Source organism: Sphaerodactylus townsendi, linkage group LG11, assembly GCF_021028975.2.
Source record: "Sphaerodactylus townsendi isolate TG3544 linkage group LG11, MPM_Stown_v2.3, whole genome shotgun sequence".
NCBI classification, from domain to species: Eukaryota; Metazoa; Chordata; class Lepidosauria; order Squamata; family Sphaerodactylidae; genus Sphaerodactylus; species Sphaerodactylus townsendi.
In genome coordinates, this window is record NC_059435.1 from 49,665,096 (window position 1) to 49,689,997 (window position 24,902).

Consider the following 24,902-nt stretch of genomic DNA (forward strand, 5'->3'; position numbering starts at 1 on the left):
CCTTCCTTTGCATAACTACCCTGGTATTTCTTAGTGCTCTCCCATCCAAGTTTGGCCCTGTTTAGCTTCTGAAATTTGAAGAGATTAAGCTAGTTTAAACCATCCTGATCAGGGCACCAATCAGATAGAAGTATGCATTCTTATGTTTTTCATTTGTCTTTCATGCAACTCTTTACTGTATTGTTACTACAGCCAGTAAATAAAGACGTTTGAGAAACTGATCACTAACTGCAATCTTTTTCTTGCTGCTATATCGGAATCTAAATATTTCCACGTTGGCAGATTTGTGGAGACTTTGCAGACCTGTTGTGGAGCTCAGGGAGCCATTTGGGGTATCCTCTGGGGTGCCTGTTTACTCTCCCACAGATAAACTCTAAAGAACTCCTCCCCCTCCCCCCCCCCCCACACAAAGTACACTGTTACCACTATAAGTAGCTGTTTTTGACAATCCATACCTGGTTTTGCAGCAATTAAATCTGGCCCCATAAAATACGCAATTTCTGCCAATCATAGCTGAGATTCTAGTTAGTAACTTAAAATGCTATATGGCTTTTATTTTTAGAAACAGTAAACAGTTCAAAATAATGCTTTGAAATAGCAGTTTTCCCCATTATTATTGATATATAAATTTATCTCTAATATGCTATTCCCTCCTCCTGCCAAAACGTGGTTATTTATCTAGACTGTGGTATGAAATAATAGGAAAAGCATACCCTGAGCCCCATTATGCTATTATAGTTATATTGCTGATTTTAGTAAACCACTGCGGCTTTTGCATTTATTATGCTATGATAATGATTAGTATTTCTAAACATGCAGAAGAATAGATGGGAGACAAGAATTTTCAAGCACAAGTGCTTTGGATTATTTATCACACCCTGGAAGTTAACAGTAGTTAGGCAATTAAAAGGCACCTTTGTTTTTACAGAATTGCCCTAGTTCAGTACAGAAAGGCTGGGGGAGGTAGAAGGAAAGAGGCAGGTCTCGTGATATATAAAGTTAATGAATACTGGACAGTTGGTTGAGTTGTGTATAATCAGGCACACAAACACGTTCGTTTGCCTGCTTGCTGACTTGGTTGACATCAAGACCTACATTTACTGATTTTACATGTGGGAATATTGGCAGTGGCGCTTGGAGCCTCTCTGTTACTATAACGTGCTCCATTGCTGTTTAATTAGGAGGCATAATAACTTTTCAGGTATTAAAGTTGAGAGATTTTTCTAAAGAGAATCTGGAGCCCCAGATTCCTACACAATAGCCCTTTCTGCACATGCAGAATAATGCACATCCAATCTACTTTCACAACTGTTTGCAAGTGGGTTTTGCTATTCCGCACAGCAAAATCCAGCTTCAAAGTGCATCGAAAGTGGATTGAAAGTGCATTATTCTGCATGTGCAGAAAGGGCTATTGTGTAGGAATAGCCACTCTGTGGGATAGGCCCTAAGGACTGTATGCTAAGTGAAATTCATGTATCAGAACTTTACCTTTCCGCTTTGTGTTTTTTGGTATCAGTGACCCTCTATAACAGTGTGGTAGGCTTGCAGGTGGTCTGCAGTGGAAGTGGGGGGGCGGGGGAGAGACTAGGAAAAGTGTTGTGTGAGCAGAATGAAGCATACGATGCTACCCAGTACAGTTTCATCTTGCTTTAAGCTGGTTTAAATTTATGTGTGCCAATAATATGATGGCTTTCCCCAAAGAAACCTGGAAAGTGCAGTTTTGCATGGGTGCTGGGAACTTACTAGGTCTTCCTTAGAAGTTTTGGAAAATTACACAGAATCCTTAAATTGGGGGCTGTGTGAGTTCCCAGGCTGGGCTAAATTGGAAGTGTAGACCGGCCCCGGACACTCTTCCATGACCTAATTGAGCATGCTGAATATAAATCTGAGAGTTCTTAAATAGTCCTATGTGAAAGGGACTAGCAGAGTGTCCGTCCAAAAGCCGCTCACCTATTCATAGAGCAGATATGAAATGAAAAACAATACGGACATTGCAACTCCTATGAGGAAAGGAGTATTTCTGACATCAGAAGCTCCATTGCATTTGGTGGTTGTTTTCAACTGTTCCACAGCTTTCTGAGTTTCATTGTAAAGCACTGAACCAGAAGTAGGAAAGTTACTCTGTACATGTATTGTCAGCACATAATGGGCCCAATTTAGCCATGCTTTTATTTTATTGATTTCAATGGTACCGTGTTGAGCAAATCCTCTTTGAAATCTCTGGGACTTAATAGTGATTAAGTTTGCTCAATGTGCCTGTTTTTGTACAATTTCTTTCCTCCTTTGATTTTAAAAAAAGTAAATGGAAGGGCTAGTAAGGCATTTAGACAGTTTCATCACAGTATATGATACTGATCACAAATATTTATTTATTTAATTTATTTATATTTTAAACTTAGACCACCCTCCCCCGAAGGGCTCAGGGCGGTGAACAATGGTTATAAAAACAATAAAATCACAGTTAGATATACAATATAAAACAAATTTACCTGATAAAACAGACTGGCTCAGATGGCAACATTTATTCATCCCCTTACATTACCCACAGGAGGCTTAGATGTTATAGGGATCTACCAATCAACCTGGCTGGCCAAACGCCTGGTGGAACAGGTCCGTTTTCCAGGCCCTGCAAAAACTTTGTAGGTCCCACAGGTCCCTGGTCTCTTTAGGGAGCCTGTTCCACCACATAGGGGCCAGAGCTGTAAAAGCCCTCGTAGCCAGATATCTTTCGGGCCAGGGACCTCCAGTAGGTTCTCTTCCGAGGAGCGGAGGGACCTGATGGAGCAGTATGGGAGATTTGGTCCCTCAGATATGCAGGTCCAAGACCGCTAATGGCCTTGAAGGTTAGAACCAACACTTTGAACATGACCCAGAACTCGATAGGCAGCCAGTGAAGTTGGTATAGGACCAGTGTGATCTGGCCCCGACTAGATTCACCTGAAAGGAGCCTGGCTGCTGCATGTTGTACAAGTTTAAGTTTCCGGAACACAGCCGAAGGCAGGCCAGCATAAAGCACATTACAATAATCAAGCCTGGAGGTGTCCGTCACATGGATCAACGTGTCCAGGTCAGAACAGTAGAGATATGGGGCCAGTTGCTGCGCCTGTTGCAGATGGTAAAATGCTGTCCGAGCCGTCTGAGTGACCTGGAGCTCTAGTGATAATGCTGGGTCCAGTGTCACTCCCAGGCTTTGGACAGGCGAGGCTAGATGTAGGGCCTCGCCGTCTAGCGAAGGCAGGTAAAAGTCCATCGACTGCTCTGCCAGACCCAGCCACAGGACCTCTGTCTTCGTAGGATTTAACTTCAGCCGACTCGCTCTCAACCAACCAGCAATGGCCTCCAAACAATGCTGGAGAGCTCCAGGAGCTGAAGACGGGCAGCCCTCCATCATGAACACGAGCTGGGTATCATCAGCATATTGGTGACACCGCAGCCCAAAACTCCAGGCCAAACTTGCCGGGGGGGGGGGGGAATGTAGATGTTAAAAAGCATCGGGGAGAGGATTGCCCCTTTTGGCACCACACAGTCAATGGGGTGGCGCCTGTAGTTCTCTCCCCCCAATGTCACCTTCAGTCCCCGGTCCTGGAGAAACTAGGTCAGCCAGCTCAAGCCTGATCCCTGAACTCCGATATCAGAAAGGCGGTGGACCAAAAGATTGTGATCTATTATATCGAACGCTGCGGTGAGATCTAACAACTATCCAAATAATAACCAAGTCTGAAGCCAGGGTGGACTCACCCCAGCTTTTTTATGCTACTTGCTGATGGCAACTCACAGCAAAGATAGGATTATTTCTTTGAAAATAAATAAGTGAAAACTTCTGTCTCTGGTTTCTCTTTTTAAAAGTTTTTTTTAAAAATGAGGTTGGTAGGAAAACTTGGTGAGCGTCTTGTGGCGTCCATTGATCAAAGGAATTCACATAAGCCAGCTGCTTGTGAGCTGTATGGCCAGGGCAGCATAGAGTGGGCACTGGGGATCATTCAACTGACTCTTAACTGCTCTACAGCATGTTGAGGGGTGGGATTTTCAGGGGCTCAGCTTTTCTTGGCACATTTCCTGTTCAGGAAATAAATAAGGTGCCAAACAAGTGAAACCATTTAATTTCTCTGCTTCAGTCTTCACAACTTCCAAAAGCACATTTCCTTTACTGATTGGTTCTTTCCATTTTTCCCCTGTTTTGAATACATTTTAAAGCTCCTTAATGAATCCTTTCCATGTTATAACAGTTTTCTTGTGTAAACTTCCTCGTTTACTGCTACCTTATAGGTCTTTTGCAACCAGAAGTCTTGGTTCTCTCTGTCCCCCGCCCTTCCTGTTTTGCTTTTAGTGTTCTGTTTGTAATGGGAGTGAATAATGTATTGGTAACCAGAAATTCAATTTACTGTAAAATAAAAATCACTTGCTCGGGGAAGGGAAGGGGTATAGGAAGGTTGTTACGCTCATTCTTAGTATCTGATACCTCGTGAGTGTTCACAAATCCTTAAAGCTGTGAATGAGGGGAAAACTGTAGGGATATTTTTGATTGAGGTGATCATTACCACATTTGGTTATTTTAAAAAGCTTTATAAAACAAAATGAAAACACTTCAGACTTCTTGGTTTAAATCTGCTCTTTCTGAGCATCCAAGTAAATTCTCAGATGACTTGAATGGGAGGAAATATTTTCTTTAAAGCATATAGCTTCTATTTGTCTCTGTTCTTGCTTGCCAAATCCCTTTTTGGAAATTTAGGCCTGTTTTCCCAACCCCCTGCCACCTGCGGAATAGAAAGCATCACCTGTCTAGTGTGAATCTGTTAGATTTCCTACTGCTTTATTCTGCGGGGAAGACCTCCTCTCTCTGTGTAGGTCTCTGGTAAACAGAGGGGCCTTCTGGCTGTAAATTGCTGCAGTCTTTCCAGATCTGTCCTCTTCTTTTGCGCTTCCCTTCTCTGTGCTCCCTAATGGTGTTAGAAACCTGTTCACATAATTTGCTTTCTTGCTGAAGACAAACTTGTCAGTGTGGCAAGTCTGCTTCTACCTCAGCAGCATCAGGTATGCTGATAGAACTTTGGTTGGACTCCTCCTGCTCTGTGGACTTGCCCTCTTGTTCTTTGCTGCCTCAGTCTCTTCTTCTAGTGAGGAAAACTCCAGTAAGTTGTCCAGCAACTTGTGATGTGAGAGGCTGGGAGATTTTCATCCATCTGAGGGTCGTGTTTTTGTTAATGTTCTTGAATTGGTGGAGGAGGTGGTAGCAGAAGCAAGTAAGGGGGCAAGCATGCAAAGAGGAGCAGGCGATGACTGAGCCAGTGTTCGATTGGTCAGCTAGTTTGTCCATCAGTTCATTAGTAGAGCAGCTTCCCCTCCAACATCCCTCATTTTTGCTTTTTGTGGTTGGTATAGTGTCTGCTTAGCACATTTGGAAGGTTTTAGGTTCAATATCCGGCATTTCCAATTAAAAGGAGACGGGAAAAGCCACTCCCTAAGACCTTGGAGAACCGCTGCTAGTCTGAGTGGACAATATTGACTTTGATGGACCAAGGAATTCCCATATGACGCTCTTTTGAATAAGTGATAATTTTTCCATTTTTAAAAATCAAAATACCAGAGAAGACAATTCTGACTTCCTGCTTGATTTCTATCTCATTGATCCCTTCCTGTTTTTGCATCATTAATTTTTTTTAAAAAAAAGCAGGAGGGCTGTTAGGGTTTTCTCAGTTGGGCTTTTAAGCTAGACGAGCCCTTGCTTATATAGGCAAATTATTCTTAAGTAGTGTATTGAGGTTCATGTTAATAATGTGCTGTTTAATGAAACCTAATGATATTCAATGAAGGGTTGTGCTAAGCCAAAGAGAAAACTTGTTACCTAGGCAACTGCCCTTATACAGTGTGGAGCTTGGAGCATATGGCTATGTAGCATGCATTATTTCAGCATCTTTAACCATTAGGAACCACGTGTGTAATTGACTGTGAAAAATTACTGCTCAGTTACTGTATTGTGTGGTCATAATAGGAGTAAATGAGTACGTCATTGTTGTTGGAGCAGATCTGTTGGGAATCACTTGCAGGCCAGTCTATTTAAGGAGCAAAAAATACAATAAGAAGAAAATAGCTGGTTTAATTAACGTGTAAAAATTGGGTTAATTTGAATTCAGCTGGCACAGCAGATATTCAGGTTTCTTTGATAGTAGCCCTGGTTTGAGCCTCATGTTTTGTGCAATTTCTGTCTTTTGATTTTTTTAAAAAAAGTGGGAGACTAATTGCCTTCTTTTAAACCGATATGAACTGCTGAACTAGGTTTCTGACTTTATAATATTGGTATTGTTTCATCTAGAAGAGCAGCTATGTTAGTTTGTTATAGAATAAAGAATTGTGTGGTGCTTTAAAAATGAACACATTTTATTGTGACGTGACATTATGAGATATAGTAGTATTGGCCGGTCACCATAGTCAAATACCAAAGGACCAACATTTTTGTATCTGTGGTATGCTAGCCCTGGATGACTTACCCCATTATATACTTGATTGCCTGCAATATATGCAAACCAGTGCTAAATTTCTTGCTGAATTACTATCTGGTTTACATGTTCATTCTGACACTGAGAAAATAATATTCCTGCCATTAGATTATGATGAGTATATATCCTACAGAATGTCAGTGTATATCCTGGCAGCAAGGAAAATAAGGGCCAAGTATAGTTTCCATGAGAGCAGTTGTCTAGAATTGATTTTATTGGTTGATATGTTGTTTTTATAGTTTTATTAATATTTACTGTTTTAAGACTGTTTGTAGTATTGTAAATTTCATCTCATGATGTTTATATCCATTTTATAAAGTGTTGTATTTGCTGATGGTGCTTTGTAAAGGCCTGTGCCCATATACAAATAAATTTACGTGAATACAGGTAGAGCACATAATGAGATTGCTTCATCTATCTGACAAAGTTGCATCTTGAAGTTTAGGTTAAAATAATATGATTTAAAAGTACCAATAGATACCCCATATTATTTATTTTGTGTGTGCTTTAAATAAATTTCAATCATGTCAAGATAAATGTGACACTGAGATTTGAGATTTGTTTTTTGCTACTGTGCAGGTATATCCTGTCTTTCTTTCCTTAAGGATCTCATGGTGCTGTAAATAAAGTCTTCAGGAAGTTTCCCATCCAGGAAATGACCAGAACTGTGCTTGCTTAGTTTCAGCAAGCCTTCTGTGTTCTTGAGACTATTGACATCCCCCCCCCCCCCAGCTCCACACTCAAGGCTGAGATTGCTTGTGGGACGCCCTCCTCACATTCAGAAGGACACATGGGAAAAAAAAGTATTTCGAAACTTGGCTAATAATATAAATTAGCATCCTATTTCCTTTGGTCCACTTTGACCCATCCTTTGGTCCACTTCTCAGACGACTTTGGTATGTTCAGATGGTTAAGAGTTAATCTTAAAAGTTCAGTCCCTGATTTCATTATCTTTTTTTGCAGGCTTGCAGTTTGTTACATTCAACTGTAACAAAGGCAGTTCAAAACAAGTTCCAAAGCCACTCCCCTGTCACAAGCTGACCTTTTAAAAGATGAGCAGCCTAATCCAGTTGAGGGGGAGCACTGTGGCCTCTGGGGACAATGCAGGGGAGGTGACACTTCGTCCAGTGGAGCTTTGGGAGGTGCAGCAACCAGTTCGGGGGAGAACTCCACTGCTGCCCAGAAAACTCAGTTGAAAAAAGTGACTCATGCCATGTGTTTTTGTGGTGTAAGTTACAGGCCTGTGTAGGGACATTCCCAAGCCGAATGCCCCAGAACAAACTCCCCAGCCAATTTTATTTGAAATCACAGCAGCCTTGCCATGCATAATTGGCCGTTATGTGTGTAAAGTGTCATCAAGTCACAGCTGACTTAAGGCAATCCTGTAGGGCTTTCAAGGCAAGATATGTCCAGAGGTTGCCTCCTTCTGCATTCATAACCCTGATATTCCTTGGAGGGCTCCCAACCAAAGTTCTTATTTGTTTGTTGGTATATTTGATTTTTTCCCTGTTCTTTCCCAGCCGATTACTACAAAATGTGACTGCCCTGGTCACTCAACAAGCTTCCATGGCAGAATAAGTATTGGAACCTGGGTTTCCCAAATCCTAGTCCGGCACCTTAATCATTACACTACACTGGCTTTCAAAGGCAATGTTAAGCAGCTGAAAATGACATCCATAGACCAAAATGGGCCATGAAATAGCTACAAAAATATGGTACAAATAGCTACAAAAAGAAATGTTTTGGCTTGGTGCCTAAAGGACTGTAAGACACATGCCAGCTAGATTTCCCGGGGGTGGGGGGTGGTATTCCAAAGACGAGGTGCCATTACAGAAAAAGCACATATCTCTGGTTGCCATCCACAGGCACGGAGCATGGACTTGAAAATAGTATCTTAATTAATTGTCAGGCTGGACACTGGAAGGAAGTATTTCTTCCTTGTCATGTGGCAAGCTGTTTTTGTCCTAATAAGCTAAAGTTAGGCTTAAGGCTACCTTGTGATGTGGAAAAAAAATGCTGGTCATTGAGAGATGGTTAGAAAAACTGAGTGCATAGAACAGGGGTCTGCAACCCGCAGCTCCGGAGCCACATGCGGCTCTTTCGTCCTTGTATTGCGGCTCCGCGTGGCTGGTTAGCGACCGAAAAGGTGAGGGATCAGGGGCGGAGGGGCGACGAGGGGAGGGGGAGGATGGAGCCTCAAGGCTTATTTTAAATGTAAAAAAGTATTTGTGGCTTCAAGTGTTTTGTTTTCTGTGGAAAACGGGTCCAAATGGCTCTTTGGGTGTTAAAGGTTGCCGACCCCTGGCATAGAAGATCTTGGATCTCCCCCACCCCCCCACTTTCCGTATCTGGCAGTCTATGCAATGTGTGCCCTCCAGGTGTAAGATTGTGACGAACCTCAGTGGATGGTGTCTTCTCTGCTTAATAGTTATACATATTCTTTTCAGTTGTGTTCCTTAATTCCAAAGAGTTGGATGGCCACATTCTTTTCATTTAACTGTATGACCAGTTCGTTGTTAACACTGCACAGTGAGAAAACAATGAATGCATTTGTTTTAAATAAAAAATTGAACAGCCAAATATATCTGTCCTGCTCCAACAGTCTAAACTTGTCTGGCATTTCATGAACAAATAGCGTTATGACTTTTTAAAAAATTCTTGTTTTTGTAGGTTGATATCCTTTCAAGAATTTGTAGCCTTTGAATCTGTCCTTTGTGCTCCCGATGCCCTGTTCATGGTGGCATTTCAACTTTTCGACAAAACTGGCAAAGGAGAAGTAACTTTTGGTAAGGCCGCTCTTTTCCCTTGGGATGTGATATATACAATAATCAGCAAGAGGGCAGTGGGGGAAGAACAGCACCATGGCTGGGAACAGCTCAGCAACTGTGCAGCTAAGGCCCCTCATAAGCGGGGTCTGTGTGTGATGATGATGATGATGTGTGATGTGTGATGTGTGTGTGATGATGATATTGTGTGTGTTATTATTATTGTGTGTGTGGAATTGGGTGGTGTGTGGTGTTAAGATTATGTGGTAATTATTATTGATTATTAATGGGTGTGTTATTGGTGTGGGTGTGGTAGTGGTGTGTGTGTGTGTGTGTGTGTGTGTGGTGTGTGTGTGGTATTATTAGGTATTGTGTGTATGTATTGTATGGGTATTATTGGTAATTATTGATTGTGTGGGTATTGGTATTAGTGGTGTGGGTGTGTGTGGTGTGGGTGTGTGGTGTGTGGTGTGTGTGTGGTGTGTGTGTGTGGTGTGTGTGTGTGTGTGTGTGTGTGTGTGAGAGACCCTCCATCCCATGATCTGCCCAGGAGGCAGACTCCAGCCACTCCCCTCTCCAGGCACTCCCGCTATCTTTATGGGGTTCTGGATGCTATGCTGAGCTCCTGTATGGCCGCTGCGTGGACAGAATGCATCTGGGACTGTAGTTACTGCCTCCCAACCCCTGATCTCCTGTGTACTGCCCCCAGAGGACCTGGGTAGATGACCTGTGCTTCCATGGCCCCGTAGTCCTATTCCAACCACCAGAGGTCATTGGGGGTTGACCTGCCCCACATGCAAATGACTGTGACAACTGCTGGGATGGGGCTGGCTAGCCATTGGTGGCTGCTTGAGGGGATCTACCAGATGGATGCCCACGGCAACAGGCTGGTCAGTGACAAGCCTAACCAGTTCCCTTGTTGATACTGCCACTGTAGTGGGACATGGTGGTGATCCCACCCAGACTTCCCCTTATCTGCTCCTACACCCTCTGTGCTAGGGTTCTTCCCTCCCCACAGCTGACAACCCAGGAGTCATTCTGGACATTGGACCCCATGTAGGGGACTTGGTCAGCACTTGGGGGCTTACCATTGGTCAGGGACTCAGTTGGCAAGCTGATCAGTTTGGAACCTTGGGAGTGGGGATGTGCCAGTGGGGGGTGGGGGGTGGTGGTCCTGGAAAATACTTATTTTGGGGCCCTGTGGGTTGCATGACGATTTGGCAGGCATAGGTTTGCACCAGCAAAAGTTAGCATTCCTGGGACAAAAGTACTGAGGGAGGTGACGTCAGCCCCACCCCGGGCATTCCCTCTTTGGTGCAGCCGCAAGCCACTGTGTCAGGTCTGCACCGCTTCGCTGGTGCCTCTCTATTCTGCTCCTGCCCCCTTGTTGATAAGGACAGGGAGCTCTTGCAACTGGTAGGTGCCAGAGCTGTTTGTGTCACCTGGCTCCAGCATTTGTGCCACTGTTCTGGCATAAATGTCCCTCATCCTGGCACAATTAGAATTTTCACCGCCACCAGTATTTGGTCATTGCCCTTAAATAAAGACTTCACTTCACTGCCACCAGGGTCACACCACTTCCATTATGCTTTTGTCCCACCCCCTTTTGTGGATTACACTGCTAATGTTCTCTCTTTCTAATGTATCTTAGCCCATGACAGTTATATTACTGGTCTGTTAATGTTTATTTCTTTAATGTATCAGCTGTTGTTGTTATGTTAATGGAGAAGCTTAAAATTTGTTTTAACGGATATGTTTTAGGCAGACATTCAACTTTGCAAATGATTTTCAGACACTCGTTAATGTAAATCCTTGTTAAAATATGAATATTCTGTGGGCACCGTTCAGGTATAGCAATCCACTGTTATCACCATTTACTTTTGTGGTGCAGTAAGTCATGTCTGGCCATGACTTGTCCAGAAGTAGAAAACACGCTTAATATACAATCAGTCTTTAGAGTGGAGGTGACTGAATATTTAACGAATGACTTAATGAAATTCAACCTACTTTCAGAAGTTATTCACAGCTGGTAATTTGTGCATTGTTCTTCCAGACAGAATGGAAACATGTGACTAGGCAGGTGGCAATTAGTCCTACAGATGTCAGACACTTGTCTAAATGGGTTTCTAAGAATAAGCTGTGCCAGGGCCCGCCATTTGAAGTGGCATGTGTTCGGTTCACGGAGGAGGTATTGCAAAACTTTTATTTCCAAAATACACAACTCATGTCAAGAAACTTTAAACTCAAAGAGAGAACAGAACAAAACTTTGATTGATTTTGGGCGGGGGAGTATTTTTAGCTGGAGGACTGACATGTCTCCAGTTTTCATTGAAATATTTCTGTGTTTGTGCTTATTTTTATTTTTTAAACAGCTATTCGTCCACATCCCCTTTGCAAAAGCCAAGCATTTAAAGATATCCTATCTAGGAATCCACTCCAATATCTGCCTTACATTTAAATGGCAATATTGTACAGGAAGTGTATTTTTCAGATGGCTCCCCAATAAAAACATAGTTTTTTTTAAAAAAAAACTTAAAACGTACAAGAGCGTTATTTTGAACAGTTCCATGTTTCTAAAGTTTTATAACTGAAAAGTATGCCCTGCTGGCAAGGTATAATATCACAAAATCTATATTCTACATGTCTAAACCATCCTCGTGAGAGTTAGTTTTGTTTTAGGAGAATATTACAATTGTTCAGTGCTGCTGCTATGTGCCACAAGGAGACTGCCGAGCTGGTATCCAGCTACACTCAGAGGAAGCCTTCCTGATTGCTTTGAATTGTGTTAAAATACGTTAGTGATCTGTTTGTTTGTCAACCAAATTGTGTGTATCAGAAAGCTGTGTGACTGCGAAAACCAATTCCTTTCCCCTCCTGTTCTGGCAAATCCTAGTAAACATGAACACAGGCGGCACCTTTTCATTTTTCTTCTACAACTTTGTGCTTGAGCACCTTGATCAAACCCATTTCTCAGAGCACCGAGGACTCTTTCCCCCTCTCCGACCCCCAGCTCAGAATGGCATGTAGTGTGTTAAACTAACAGGAGTTCAGAAGCCACAACTAGCCTGTATAAAATGAGAAGACATGGAGTGTTATCGTGCATTGGCTAGCAGCTGACAGAGACGGCTCTGGCCTTTGTACTATCGTGGAGATTTAGCTGCTGTTCTTCGCTGGGAGTTAAAGATCTCAGCAGGAAGGTGGAAGGAAATTTAGTTGGCTTTTAAATTTGAGACAGAGAATAAAACCATTGCTTCTTGCTCCTGAGTGTTGACAGGCACATAAAAGCTGATAATGTAAGTCCAGGGGTTTAAGAGGCTTAACAGTTTTGCCTTTTTTTGTATTACTGTATTTTAATGCCTCATTAAAGAGGCAGAGTTCTTTGATATCCTTTATTAGATGGCTTAATAAAGAAAGGTTTAGATGCTTGGGTCTAAATGTCAACATTTTAAAAATTAACAATCCCTTTAATAACTTTTGTCTTTAATTCTAAGGGTTATACAAGCCGGGGGAGGGGGGGGCAAAGCAAATGTTAACAACTTCTGGTCTTGAAAAAACCAAAAGTAATTGCTTAGAACCTGCGTTGTCTTCTTGCAGATTCTTCAGTGCTGGTACAAGGAAGTAAGCACCATCACAATGCCCCCTTCATACAAAGACAGTAAAAGAAAATCTGAGTGGTCACCTTTTAATTTTGAAGGCTGCTCTGGGTTGCAGAGTGGCCTGTTTGGATACTGGTGAGTGTAGGAAGAAAACTTGCCAGGGCAAATGGGCGCTAGCACTACAGTTGCCTTATTAAAAGATGTGGGCTGCATCTCACAAGATGAAGCTCCTATAAGAAAATCATTGCTCGCATTCTGCAGATATGTTATTCTTTTCATATTTAGCATTCAAGGTTCAGTGCTGAGGTTTTGGGGAGAGGGGAGGGAAATAGTATTGTCTCTGCTTCTGTGGGTTTAACCTGAATGAGAGGAACAAAACAGCTGATCTGGGGTTCTAAAGTTGCAGGATCTCACTGGTTCGTTCATTCACGTGCTTCTGCCATGAGAAGCTTAGTAAGTGGCCTTCTTACTCTGTGCCGTTATCTTAACTGTGATGCACAGCACATGTGATGTTCGTCATTCTCCCAATCCCAGGGTAGAAGAAGAAGAGCTGGATTTATATTCCCCCTTTTTCTCCTGCAAGGAGACTCAAAGGGGCTTACAAACTCCTTTCTCTTCCCCCCTCACAACAAACACCCTGTGGGATGAGAGAGCTCAGAAGAACTGTGACTAGTTCAAGACCCAGCTGGTGTGTGTAAGAGTGTACAGAGCCCTTCGGGGATGGGGCGGTATAAAAGCCTAATAAAATAAATAAATAAATAAAATAATCTGAATTCCCCAGATAAACCTCCACAGTTCAGGCAGCAGATCGGGGAATCAAACTCGGTTCCTCCAGATTAGAGTACACCTGCTCTTAATTACTACGCCACTGCTGCTCTTATCCATCCTGCATGGATAGAAACTCCCATCCATCATGAATGACCTTCTCTGTTAGTATTCTTAACCATGGCATCACATCCAGTAGTTTCCTAAGTTTACTTAGGAAATCAGCTTTCTTAAAGTCTAGAATGTGTATCTAGAATGTGTGTCTGACTACACTTGGCTTCCCCTTGGCTGTGTAACAAACTCCGCTATATAACAAACTCCAGGAGAACATGGTCATTCCCACCAAAGGACCTCACCCCTTCCTCCCCGTTAACCAGGTTGTCATTGATCATCAGTTGTTGATGTTTGATGTGGAAAAAAGAAGTAATTTAGCAGCGTTCAAAATTTTCAATGCTTGATTAAAGTAGCCCTGTAGAGTCTTGAAAGGGAGTGCAGGGTGTATCATAAACTTCATTGGGTTACATAGCGCTTATGTAAAATAGTATGCAGGATGCACCAAAGGGTACTAGGACAAAGAAACAACAAATACAGCTCTTCCTGGAGGTGTCCAAAAGACAAGAGTTATTCAGATGTGTCTTTAGTATTTATTGGAGCACCCAGATCCCTTGCAAGAGTTAGGCTCTGAATTTCTGGTGGTGGTGGAAAAGTGCCATCAAGTTGCAGCTGAAATATGGCATTTCCTCATGGGGTGTTAAGGACCCCCCCCCCCCCCCCGGCATTCAGAGGTGGTTTGCTCCTGCCTGTCTCTGCTTTGCAGTTGCCAACTCTGGGTTCAAAAATACTTGGATATTTACGTTGGGGAAGGACTTTGGTGAGATACAATACCATGTAGTCCACCTTCCAAACCAGCCATTTTCTCTCGGGAAAGTGGAATAAATATTTTAATTAAATAAGTAATAACAATGTATGTACTCTGGACATCAGTTGTAATTCTGGAAGATCTCTAGCCTCTGCCTGGAGGTTGGTCGGCAACCCTCCATATAGTGATCTTTATTTATTTGTGTTGGATTTATATCCCACCCTTTCCCTAAAGGGTTCTGGGCGGGTTACTTTTTTTGTGATCTCTCATCCAAATACTAATCTGTTAGCTTCCGAAATCTGACATTCCAGGTGAAGGTCTGAATTTCTACTGATGGATAATACTCTTTTCCTTTCCTGGCTGTATTATAAAGTGCCCTTAAATTCACCTCTGAAGAGTCAGGGAGGAACTCTCATTATCCTGCACAATCGCCCTCCGAGAGGACCATTTCAGAAACAGTAAAAAGCCATATTGCCTTCCATGTTGGGTTTCCCGTGCCTCTTTGCTACAGTGTTCAGAGTCCTCCGTGCAAGCTCTCAGAAGTCGGTTTACCATGCGTGAGCTTCCAGAGTTTAACAACGTAATACACATTCATTCCAGCAACAAATTGTCATCTCAGTTGTTTCGGGCTATCTTGTCAGAGATCAGGAGAAAAGCGCAAAAGCTCTTCCAGTTCAGTGGGTCAAAAATCCACTCTTTATGAAAGGCTAAATGTGGATTTGCACGAATGACTGTAATGGTTCCAATTTTGAAAGATAGAGGTAACTAAGAACACTTTCAGTTAGCAGGAGGGTTTCGGAATGATGCATGCTCAAATGGCTAAAATATTGTGCTTTCTGTTTTCTTCAAGCTTCTTAAAAATTAGAGGGGGGATAGGTACGGAGAAGGTGGGAGAGAGCCAATTTGAGAGTAATTCAAACCATATAAGGTCACTGTCTGGTTAACTGAGAGCTGAAATATAACCATCCTTCATAAGGCAACAGTGTAGAAGAAAAGACCCATTTACTAAACTGCAATTTTTGAAGGAATTTGACCTGCCTTTACCAAAAAAAACCCCTCTCCTTTTGCGGTAGTCGTAACATCGTTGCTGTCTTTAACCCTGCATTTGTTCAGTCCCAAATAAACGTGCCCTGAAAAGCAAAAGTTTAAGTCTTTGGAACTGTGTTTTATGTTTTCCCTGTGCCTCTTCAATGCATCCCATATCCATTTACTTTGAAGTAGCCTGAAATCAATAAAAGTTGTATTGATTAAGACAGATACGGCATTGTGTTTTCAAAAGACACATTCCAAGTGTGGCACTATCATTTCAGATGGTGCAATCTACTTCCTGCCTCTAACTTCAGCCTTTGTCATTAAAAAAAAAATGAGCCAGGGAAGGATATCATTTTGACTCTTCGGCAAATGTAGGAAGGTCTGAGGCCGGCATTTTAAAACCCAAAATGGGCAATTTAAAAATGCCACAAGAGTCCGATCTTAATCAAGGCTTGATGGGAGAGACACTCTTTCAACATTTTAAAAGGTGAGTGGAGGGTTTGGATTGGGCCCTCGTGGCATTTTTAAACTGTCCATTTTAGGCTTTAAAATACTGGTGGTGTCCCATGTCAGACACGAAGATGTACATCTAGTTTGGCCCTAAGTGTATGAATTGTTTGGGGGGCTAAAAATCTTGCTGCTGTTATTGAATTCAACAAGATGGAATGGAGAGAGAGGGAAGGGGCCAGAAAAGGAGTATCAAAAGACAATGAGAGGAGGAAAGGACAGAAATGGGAATGCAGAGGAGAAAGGGACAAAGGTAAGAGGTTAAATAATGCAGTGAAAGCTGTGCTGGTATGAAGATAAAAAGGGGAATTGCACAGAAGGGTTGCAAAGAGGGGAGTCCGTGTGCTGTCAAGTGAAAGAGGAAGGGTTCTGGGAAACATGCTGTGATATTGGGATTGGAGAGAGCACAGAATGGGTTATGGAAAGAAAATGCTTTTATGTGGTTAATATAGTGATGGGGATGTTCTTCAGTTAATACATATCTAAAAGCTGCCCTCCGAGCCATTCAGGTTTTGCATTCCTCTTTTAACTGTAATAAACAAGAAAACTCTCAAGCAAGTACATCAAAGCTTCCACACGTGCAACAAATACTTCTTTCATCTGTTGTTTGGTGTGTCTGCAGGGCTATCCGTTCAGAATCATTCTTTGGTATCAGTTCTAAATCCCCAGTTTATACCAGGTGCTAAAGCTGTGTTCTCTCTCTCTTACGCTGAAGAAGAAGAAGAATTTGAATTTATATCCCCCCCTTTTCTCCCTGTAAGGAGACTCAAAGGGGCTGACAATCTCCTTTCCCTTCCCCCCTCACAACAAACACCTTGTGAGGTAGGTGGGGCTGAGAGAGCTCTGAAGAATGTGACTATCCCATGGTCACCCAGCTGGCATGTGTTGGAGTGCACAAGCTAATCTGGTTCACTAGGTAAGCTTCCCAAACTCAAGTGGAAGAGCAGGGAATCAAACCCGGTTCTCCAGAGTGCACCTGCTCTTAACCACTACACCCTGCTGGCTCTTATATAGAAAAATTACATAAGTCCAATTGAATTGGATGAAGATCGAGCTGCAGTAGCTTTTAGCAGGTTAGATCCTTTCCCACTTCTATGCCTCTGCTTAATATTACAAGGGAAATTTGTGCTGAAGTACTTTGGTAAGGATTCCCCAACTCATTCAAGAACGTGTTTATTCAGAAATATTTGCGAATATTTGTAGGACTTCTCTTCAAATACACACTGTGGCTGTAGGAATCTGAAGAATTTACAGTCCTGTTAAGAAGTCCTCCTGATCAGTTTAAATGTAGTGGAGCCAACTACACATAATTACAGAAACTAAAAGCTGCTGTTTACATTGTTCTAAGTAGTTCAACACCAGTCAGAATAGCTATTTTATTCCAGTAGCTGTTTTAGTGCTAGTTACAGCACAGTCATATACAATATGGTAGGAAATTATTCCTGTTAACAGTAGATACTTGACCAAGTGCACTTGCTTATTAGGAGGCCTAGCATTTTATATTGATCACGTTATGGTTTTCTAAAATAATGTTTGAATCCTATGGCGTTATTGTTGTTTTTAAATGTTTCATACTAGTTTTCCACTTAAAAAATCATTTTGCCTTTTTAGCTAGGGAACTGACTGCAGAAAAAAGTTGCAGAATATTTTTTTGTTGAAAGTACACTTTAGCTGCCTAGGACTGGGTCCTTGGTGTATTGAGCACACTCTTGTGAGGAATGGCCAGTGAAAAGTGAATTTGATAAAGGAGAGATCCCTGAGAGGGTATGGAAGAAATCTAGTGCCACCTGGCTGTTTTTGTTTGACTTGGCTGGGTCTCTGGACCAGCTGCCAGAGGATCGAAGAACATTTATTCATTTGTTCCCACCTTTCAGCCTGAGGAGACCCAAATGAGTTCGTATTGTTCTGTTCTTCTCCGTTCTGTCCTCATGACAGCAAACCTCTGAGTTAGGTAAGGCTGAGTGTGTTCAACTGGCCCAGCAAACGTCCTTGGCTGGGTGGGGATTTGAACCCAGTTCTCTCAGATCCTATCCCAAAACTTTAACCAGGAAAGCTTGATGATGGATGGAGGTGTTCCTTTTGCAACTTAGTTTCATTCTTGTTTATACATGTATGTGTTGTATACGCACATGATTTAGCCATGTTACAGAATTTTGTGCATGCAGCACTGCCTGTGAAAAATGTATGAGTCACCTCCTACTTAGGTGACCTCTATCCTCTGAGGCAATCTTCAAGGAGGAGCTCAACCAACCTCACTCGCTCCCTTTGTGGGAGAGGAAACAAAGTGGGCAGGTATACTTCAGTGTGGGTAGCAGCCTCCAGTTCAACAGCAGGGCTATTAATGGCTGGATGGGCATGCAGATTTCTTGAAGCTTTTCATCCCAGCCTCGCCCACTGTCTTTGTCTACCAGAGGCATAGGGAGGGGAAACAAAGCCCAGGGCAAAATGGTGCCCGGGCCTGTCTCCCGCGCCCCGGTGAGGCTGGCCCCCCATGATTCCAAGCCTCCCTGCCAGGCTGGGCACGAGTGCCTCAGATGCCTAAGCTACACACAGGCCCACTGGTTCTGTGTGTTTAAAAAGGTCATCTTTTAGCAAACATGGTCCTGTCTGTGGGCTACCTTTTAAGTTATGGTGAGCATTTTTAAAATTATGATTTTAATTAATAATTTGCCTATTTAGCAAAGGCTCATTGGTATGCTGTTAAAAAATGTAAATTCATTTTTAGTTTTAGTTTTATATCCTGCTCATCGCAAAAGGGCTCAGGGTGGCAACATGTTAAACCTACATTACAGTTAAAAATCATAATTTTTAAAAAGTGTGTAGCCTGAGTGTCTGAGGCACTCATGCCTGGCCTGGCAGGGGGCCATTTTGCGCCCCCATGTGACCTACAATGGTGGCACCCGGGACAAATATCCCTGGATGTCCCCGTTGTAGCTTCGCCACAGCCTACCCCATCTGCTCCTGGGGGGGTGGTGTGTTGCTGGACCAGTGCTGCAATAGTAGCACGGTCTCTTCCAGGTTGGTTGGGTGACCTAGAAAGATTCCAGCATGGAACAGCAATAGTGAAGCAGCTCAGCCAGGCAGTGCTCCTGCTCCGCTTTGTGCGTGCGTTCACACCCATATATCTCATGCTGTTCTGTGCCTTCTGTCCACCTGTGTGTTTAACTTCATTGACTTCAGATATGCTTGAGTGCTTGACCATGGGTTTTCCTATGGCAAAGAGGTATTTAACAGTGCCTGGAAACAATTCCCCAGCATAAGGACTGACCTCATTGTACTGCATAAGGAAACAGAAGATTTAGAAAGATAACAGCAGAACCAGGGCAATAGTTCATCTGCAGCCCAGTGTTAACAACTAACATTGTGGTTTTCCTAGACAGGGCTTTTGTCTTGACAAAGCCTTCAGAGCTTTACCAGTTTCATTTTCTTTCCAGGGCCATGGCTATCTCTTATTGTTTGGCAAAGGGGATCAAGATTCTGGTAAAAATCTCTGTGAAAGTCAGTTGTTGACAAAAAGCCACAAACCATAGGGAGTGTGTGATGTTTTCAGTTTCCCAATGCCACCTGAGTGCCTTTCGTCTTCATTTTCTTAAAACCTTGAATATAGGATTCAAAACCGCAATTCTAATGCTGCATTACTTTCCTCCTCCTTTAGATCCTTGACTGTGATTAATGTAAGAGGACCTTGTCAGAAGCTTTGAAAAGGCAACCTTGGTATTGGTGCGCATAGGGCTGCCTCCACTTATGCCATTATGCAATTTAACTTCTTATGAAATCTCCAATTTGCCTTGTTCTCTTTTCTTGCCAAAGGAAAGCAATGCTTTTCTCAGTTAAGTTGTTAACCACACTGGCAGGGTAGATGCTTAATCTTCCCTGTCAATTTTAGTTTTTTAAAGATTTAGCATAACTTAAAAAAAACACCTTGACTATCTTGTTTTGTCTAACAATGCAAGAGGGCAGTCATTTTCATTCAGAGCCAGTATGGTGTAGTGGTTAAGAGCAGGTGGACTCTAACCTAGAGAACTGGGTTTGGTTCCCCACTCTTCCACATGAGTGGCAAACTATTATCTGGTAAACCGGGTTTGTTTCTCCACTCCTACATTCCTTCTGGATGACCTTGGGCTAGTCACAGATATTCAGAACTCTCTCAGCCCCCCCACCTCACAAGGTATCTGTTGTGGGGAGAGAAACAGAAAGGAGTTTGTAAGCCGCCTTGAGTCTCCTTACAAAAGAGAAAGGTGGTGTGTAAATCCAAACACTTCTTTTTAATTACCTAATCAATTTTTAGTTATGAAAACAACCTGAACATTTAACCCTGCAGAAATGAAGTCAGCTGAGGGAACGAGAAAAATATTTTGTTTCCCAAGATGTTTTCTTGGATCCACTGGAAATCTCACCTGATGGAGGGGGTTTCCATCAGAGAAGTGTGAATTTCTTACCTCCCCTGTCCCATTGAAGCACAAACTGTCCCTGCAGTTCTAATCCTGGGGATTGAGGTAATCCCCAAGAGCCATGTAAAGAGGGAATTAGAGGGTTGCCCCAGGAAGAGGGAACCCTAGTCCTTACAGTTGTGGAAATTGGCCACTGTGGCCAATTCAAATCTTTATTTTTAAAAATAAAGTCCATCCCACCTTTTTAAAAGAACTCGAACACCAACTTTTTCAAAAGAACTCGAACAACATGCAATAAAGTAGTCCCTCAAACTAGACAGAAACAGCATCAAAGATAATATCATGCACCTATCAGAAAGTGGCAGTTATACAGTTCTATAACGTTAGCAGAAAGCTAGTTGAAAAAGAACTTTTTGGGTGATTTTTATGAAATACGGTGGGAATTGAAATGTTGAGTCCTCAACCCACCCACTCCAACCCCAAAATGGTACAGGCAATGATGCAGAAGGCAGATGTTAAACAATCATTTTCAGAATTGTTTTAGAATTAACTCGGTGGATATTTAACATAGGTTTGGGAACCAGTATAACAGCTAATAACCATAATTTAGCAGAGGCCATAATTTAGAAGCGTGCGAACTGTTCAGCTCTAACATTCCTTTAACTTCAGTGGCAGTGAAGCTGGGGCATGGTGGGTGGGATTTTTGCTCCAGAAAAAGGGGAGAAAGAGAAGGGTGTGATCCCACAGCCTGTTTCCCAGCAATGTTATGTCTACACCAGTGGTGGGATTCAAATAATTCAACAACTGGTTGTTTACAAGCACCATTTCAACAACCGGTTCTGCTGAAGTGGTGCGAACCTGCTGAATCCCACCACTGGTCTACACCAGCCTTGGGGATTCAAACCAAATCCAAATCCGTTTTTTAATCTAAACTTCAATGAGTTTTCCATTACTGTACATTGTTCAGTCATCCAGAGCCAATATAGTTTTCCTCTGTTCCTACCTCTACCCTCCATCCCAACATTTCAACTTCGACAATACATTTCAACTTTGGTTTAGTCGGTAGGTATTTCTGACTAGGCTATTCAGCCGTTGCCAGATTTTTTTTTAAAAAAAAAAAGAGGGATAAAAGTGTGCAATTAGGTTTCATTTGTTTTTGTGGCTCCTCAGCTATAAATGTTAGACGATTAAGGACCCGTCCTGCTTCAGGTGACTGGCTTTAGACCACTGAAGAGGTGTTGTAGGTGCTGACCGAGAAGGTTGTGATAATATAACATCGGTTCTTAAAACAGTTGGATCTCAGGGCAAATCATAATGAATTTATTCATGGGGCATTAGCATACATGAATATAGTAAAACGTATGTAGAATTTATTGTTGAAGGCTTTCATGGCCAGATTCAACTGGTTGTGGTGGGTTTTCTGGGCTGTGTGGCTGTGGTCTGTTAGATCTTGTTCCTAATGTTTCACCTGCATCTGTGGCTGGCATCTTCATACCCGCCCCCCAAAAAAACATTCCCTTCTCACTAGACACAGTGTGTAACAGACTTCTCTCTGTGATACACCTCTGAAGATGCCAGCCACAGATGCAGGCAAAACGTTAGGAACAAGATCTACCAGACCACAGCCACAAAGCCCAGAAAACCCACCACAACCAGTCTGTAGAATTTGTTTGGCGTTCTCCTAATTCTAATTAGCTCTCCTCCCCTCCTTGGTTGTGTGTTTATATGTTTGGTTTAATTGTTTTAAATATTTTTATATATTTATATTTTAAAAATAGTTTCAGTGTTTGTAATGTTTGCCATTTTCAGAATACCGAGTTGGGTCAAAAAAGTGCATAGAAGTACTTACATTTTTTAAAAAATTATTTATAAAATTTATAGGCCGTCCTTCTCCTTAAGGGCTCAGGGCTGCTTCCAATAATATCAATACAAATACAGTAAAACTGTAGTTAAAAACCATATCATTATCAATAAATTAACTTAAAACCCTATGACAACTGGCACTCAACATTAAATTCTATTCTCAGAGCTGCAAAATAGGAGGGGGAGAGATGAAAAGAAAGAGGGAGGCTGTAAGATGGTACACAATTGTTACCTCAGCTGTAAGTTTGGTGCAGTGGCGTAGCGCATGGGGGCGCCAGTGAAGGGGCATGGGGGCATGGGAGTGGCAGGGGTGCAGGGCACTCACGCTCTCCGGGCACAGTTCCCCCCTGCTATGGCTCTGGTTTGGTGGAACAGATCCGTCTTATAGGCCCTGCAGAAGTAAAATAAATTAACTGTTCCAGTGGAATGAATAAGGAGTCTAGTGAAGAAAGAGGGGATGGTTTACGATCCACTCTTGTGAGCTTTTTAGGAGTTTGCAAACCATGAATGGTGTGAATGTAAGTGGAAGCATATGCACACTGGAGAGCCAGTGTGGTATAGTGGTTGAATGTGTTGCACTAGTATCTAGGAGACCCAGGTTCGAATCCCCACTTGAACCATTGAAGCTCGTTGGGTAACCTTTGGCCAGTCACATGCTCTCAGCCTAACCTACCTCACAGAGTTATTGTAAGGATAAAATGAAAAAGAGGAGAGTGATGTAAGTCACTTTGGGTCTTTATTGAGGAGAAAGGCAGGATATAAATGAATAAATATGTGAGGAGCTCAGGGCAAAATGCTGAATGAAAGCAATACACAGATGATTTTCTGTAATCAGAGCCCTACTATGTAGTTCATTGTGGACTTCCTGGAAACCTAATTTACAAATATACATTTACAGCATCATTTCAGAAAAGTCATGCATTATAATTCTCAGGAATAAAGGGCTAAGCAGTTAAAGGAAACAGTGATTCACGTGTTTGATTGACTGGTACCACAGACTGCCATTTTGGGACATTTCTAAAAGCAAGAAATTTGGAACAGCAAGCAATAAATGCATGCAGGGCAAAGGTGTGTGAATCGTTCCATGCTCAGAACAATGCTGGCAAGGCATGGTGAATTGGCTCCCCCCCCCCCCCCCCGCTAATTTACACATTAGGGTTGCATGTAGTTGAAACACCGTGTGTGTCATGTGGTAAAAAGGAACTATGAATGCTGTCCTGAATTCCTGTGCAGAGGGGATAGTTAAACATGTAACAAATAGGTATTACCTTGTGGGTCTCTGTATTATATTTGCTGAGCATGTTGCAGTGTTCTACAACATTTGAAATATTTATTCAAATATATCACTTTTGTGAAAAAGTGGACCCTGGGGCAGTTTATAAAAATAGAACTATGCACAATAAAATGTGAAAATTGAAACCCAAATAAAAAGCCAAAAACAACATTCAAATGAACACTCTCCACAAAGCAACTAGCAAATCTCTAAACATCTGTTGTGTGTGTGTAAAGTGTCATCACGTCGCAGCTTACTTACTGTGGCCCTTGGTGGAATTTTGCAGGTAAGTAATTAAGCAGAGGTGGTTTGCCATTGCTGCAGAGCCTTCCTTGTAAGTCTCCCTTCCAAGCTTAGCTTCCAAGATCTGAGGTTGGACTATACTGTATCATGCCAAAGATCAGTTAAAGGTCCTGAAAATAATCCCATTTTTCATTTCACTCTGCAATAAGGTCTGCCATTGTTTGTTAAACAGATATTTGGGGAGAAAGAACATGTTAAAATGAAAATTCCACATTATGCAATAACTGCATTTGTGGGTGGACATGGCCAAGAACTGGCATTGATGCCACAGTTTTTCATTTCATTTCCAGCCACATTTACACTGTGGGTCCAATCTGATGGCACAGGACTGGGATTTAACTGGTCCTCTGAACTGTGAGCTAGGATTGAAGGTACCAGTTTTTTATTTAAATAAAAGTGTATGAATACAAAACGCTGTCCTTGAATGACTGATACATTTTCTTGTTCTGTATCTGCCTTCATAATCTTTTCTTCATCTCTCTCTCTTCCCCTCCCCCTGATCACCTCAGAGGATGTTAAACAGGTTTTTGGTCAAACCACAATTCACCAGCATATTCCCTTTAACTGGAATTCAGAATTTGTGCAACTTCATTTTGGAAAAGATCAGAAAAGACGCCTAACGTATGCAGAGTTCACCCAGTTTTTGCTGGTGAGTTTTGATTTTTTTTAAAATTGTCTGGATAAACAGAAAAAAGATACAGTTGTTTAGATTTAAAATATTCAGTTTTTTGCACTGTGGCACTAACCATTTTGTGTTTTTAGATTGCTGTATTTCTACAGTCATGCCTGTCAGCTTGATTGGCTACTAGTGAAATTGCTGCAGAAGCAATAATTATTTTTAGCATTGGAAGCTGCATAAATATTATATTTATTTACCAAATGTGTACCTTGCCTTTCTGCCTTCATCAGGGCTACAAGGCAGCTAAGTATATTTGAAAAGGATCCAGTCTGTATCTTGCAAGTGTGGTTCTGTGAAGCTGAAACTCGAGATGCTTAAGGGCAGCGGAATTTTTCCCCAGTCGTCAAGTTTATCCATGTTGGAAGTTTGTAAACC

The 24,902-nt window shown here is 42.2% G+C and overlaps 1 protein-coding gene across 3 annotated transcripts in view; it reads left to right on the forward strand.

Moving 5' to 3' along the window:
- Positions 1 to 24,902, forward strand: part of SLC25A13 (solute carrier family 25 member 13) — a 117,746-nt gene that overhangs the window by 35,740 nt on the left and 57,104 nt on the right. For 2 of the 3 annotated variants that reach the window (XM_048510970.1, XM_048510969.1), the window contains 2 exons: positions 9,165 to 9,280; positions 24,358 to 24,497. In XM_048510970.1, coding sequence (XP_048366927.1) covers positions 9,165 to 9,280; positions 24,358 to 24,497 — 256 coding nt within the window. The remainder of the gene's footprint in view (positions 1 to 9,164; positions 9,281 to 24,357; positions 24,498 to 24,902) is intronic. The other variant, XM_048510971.1, reaches the window with a different exon arrangement.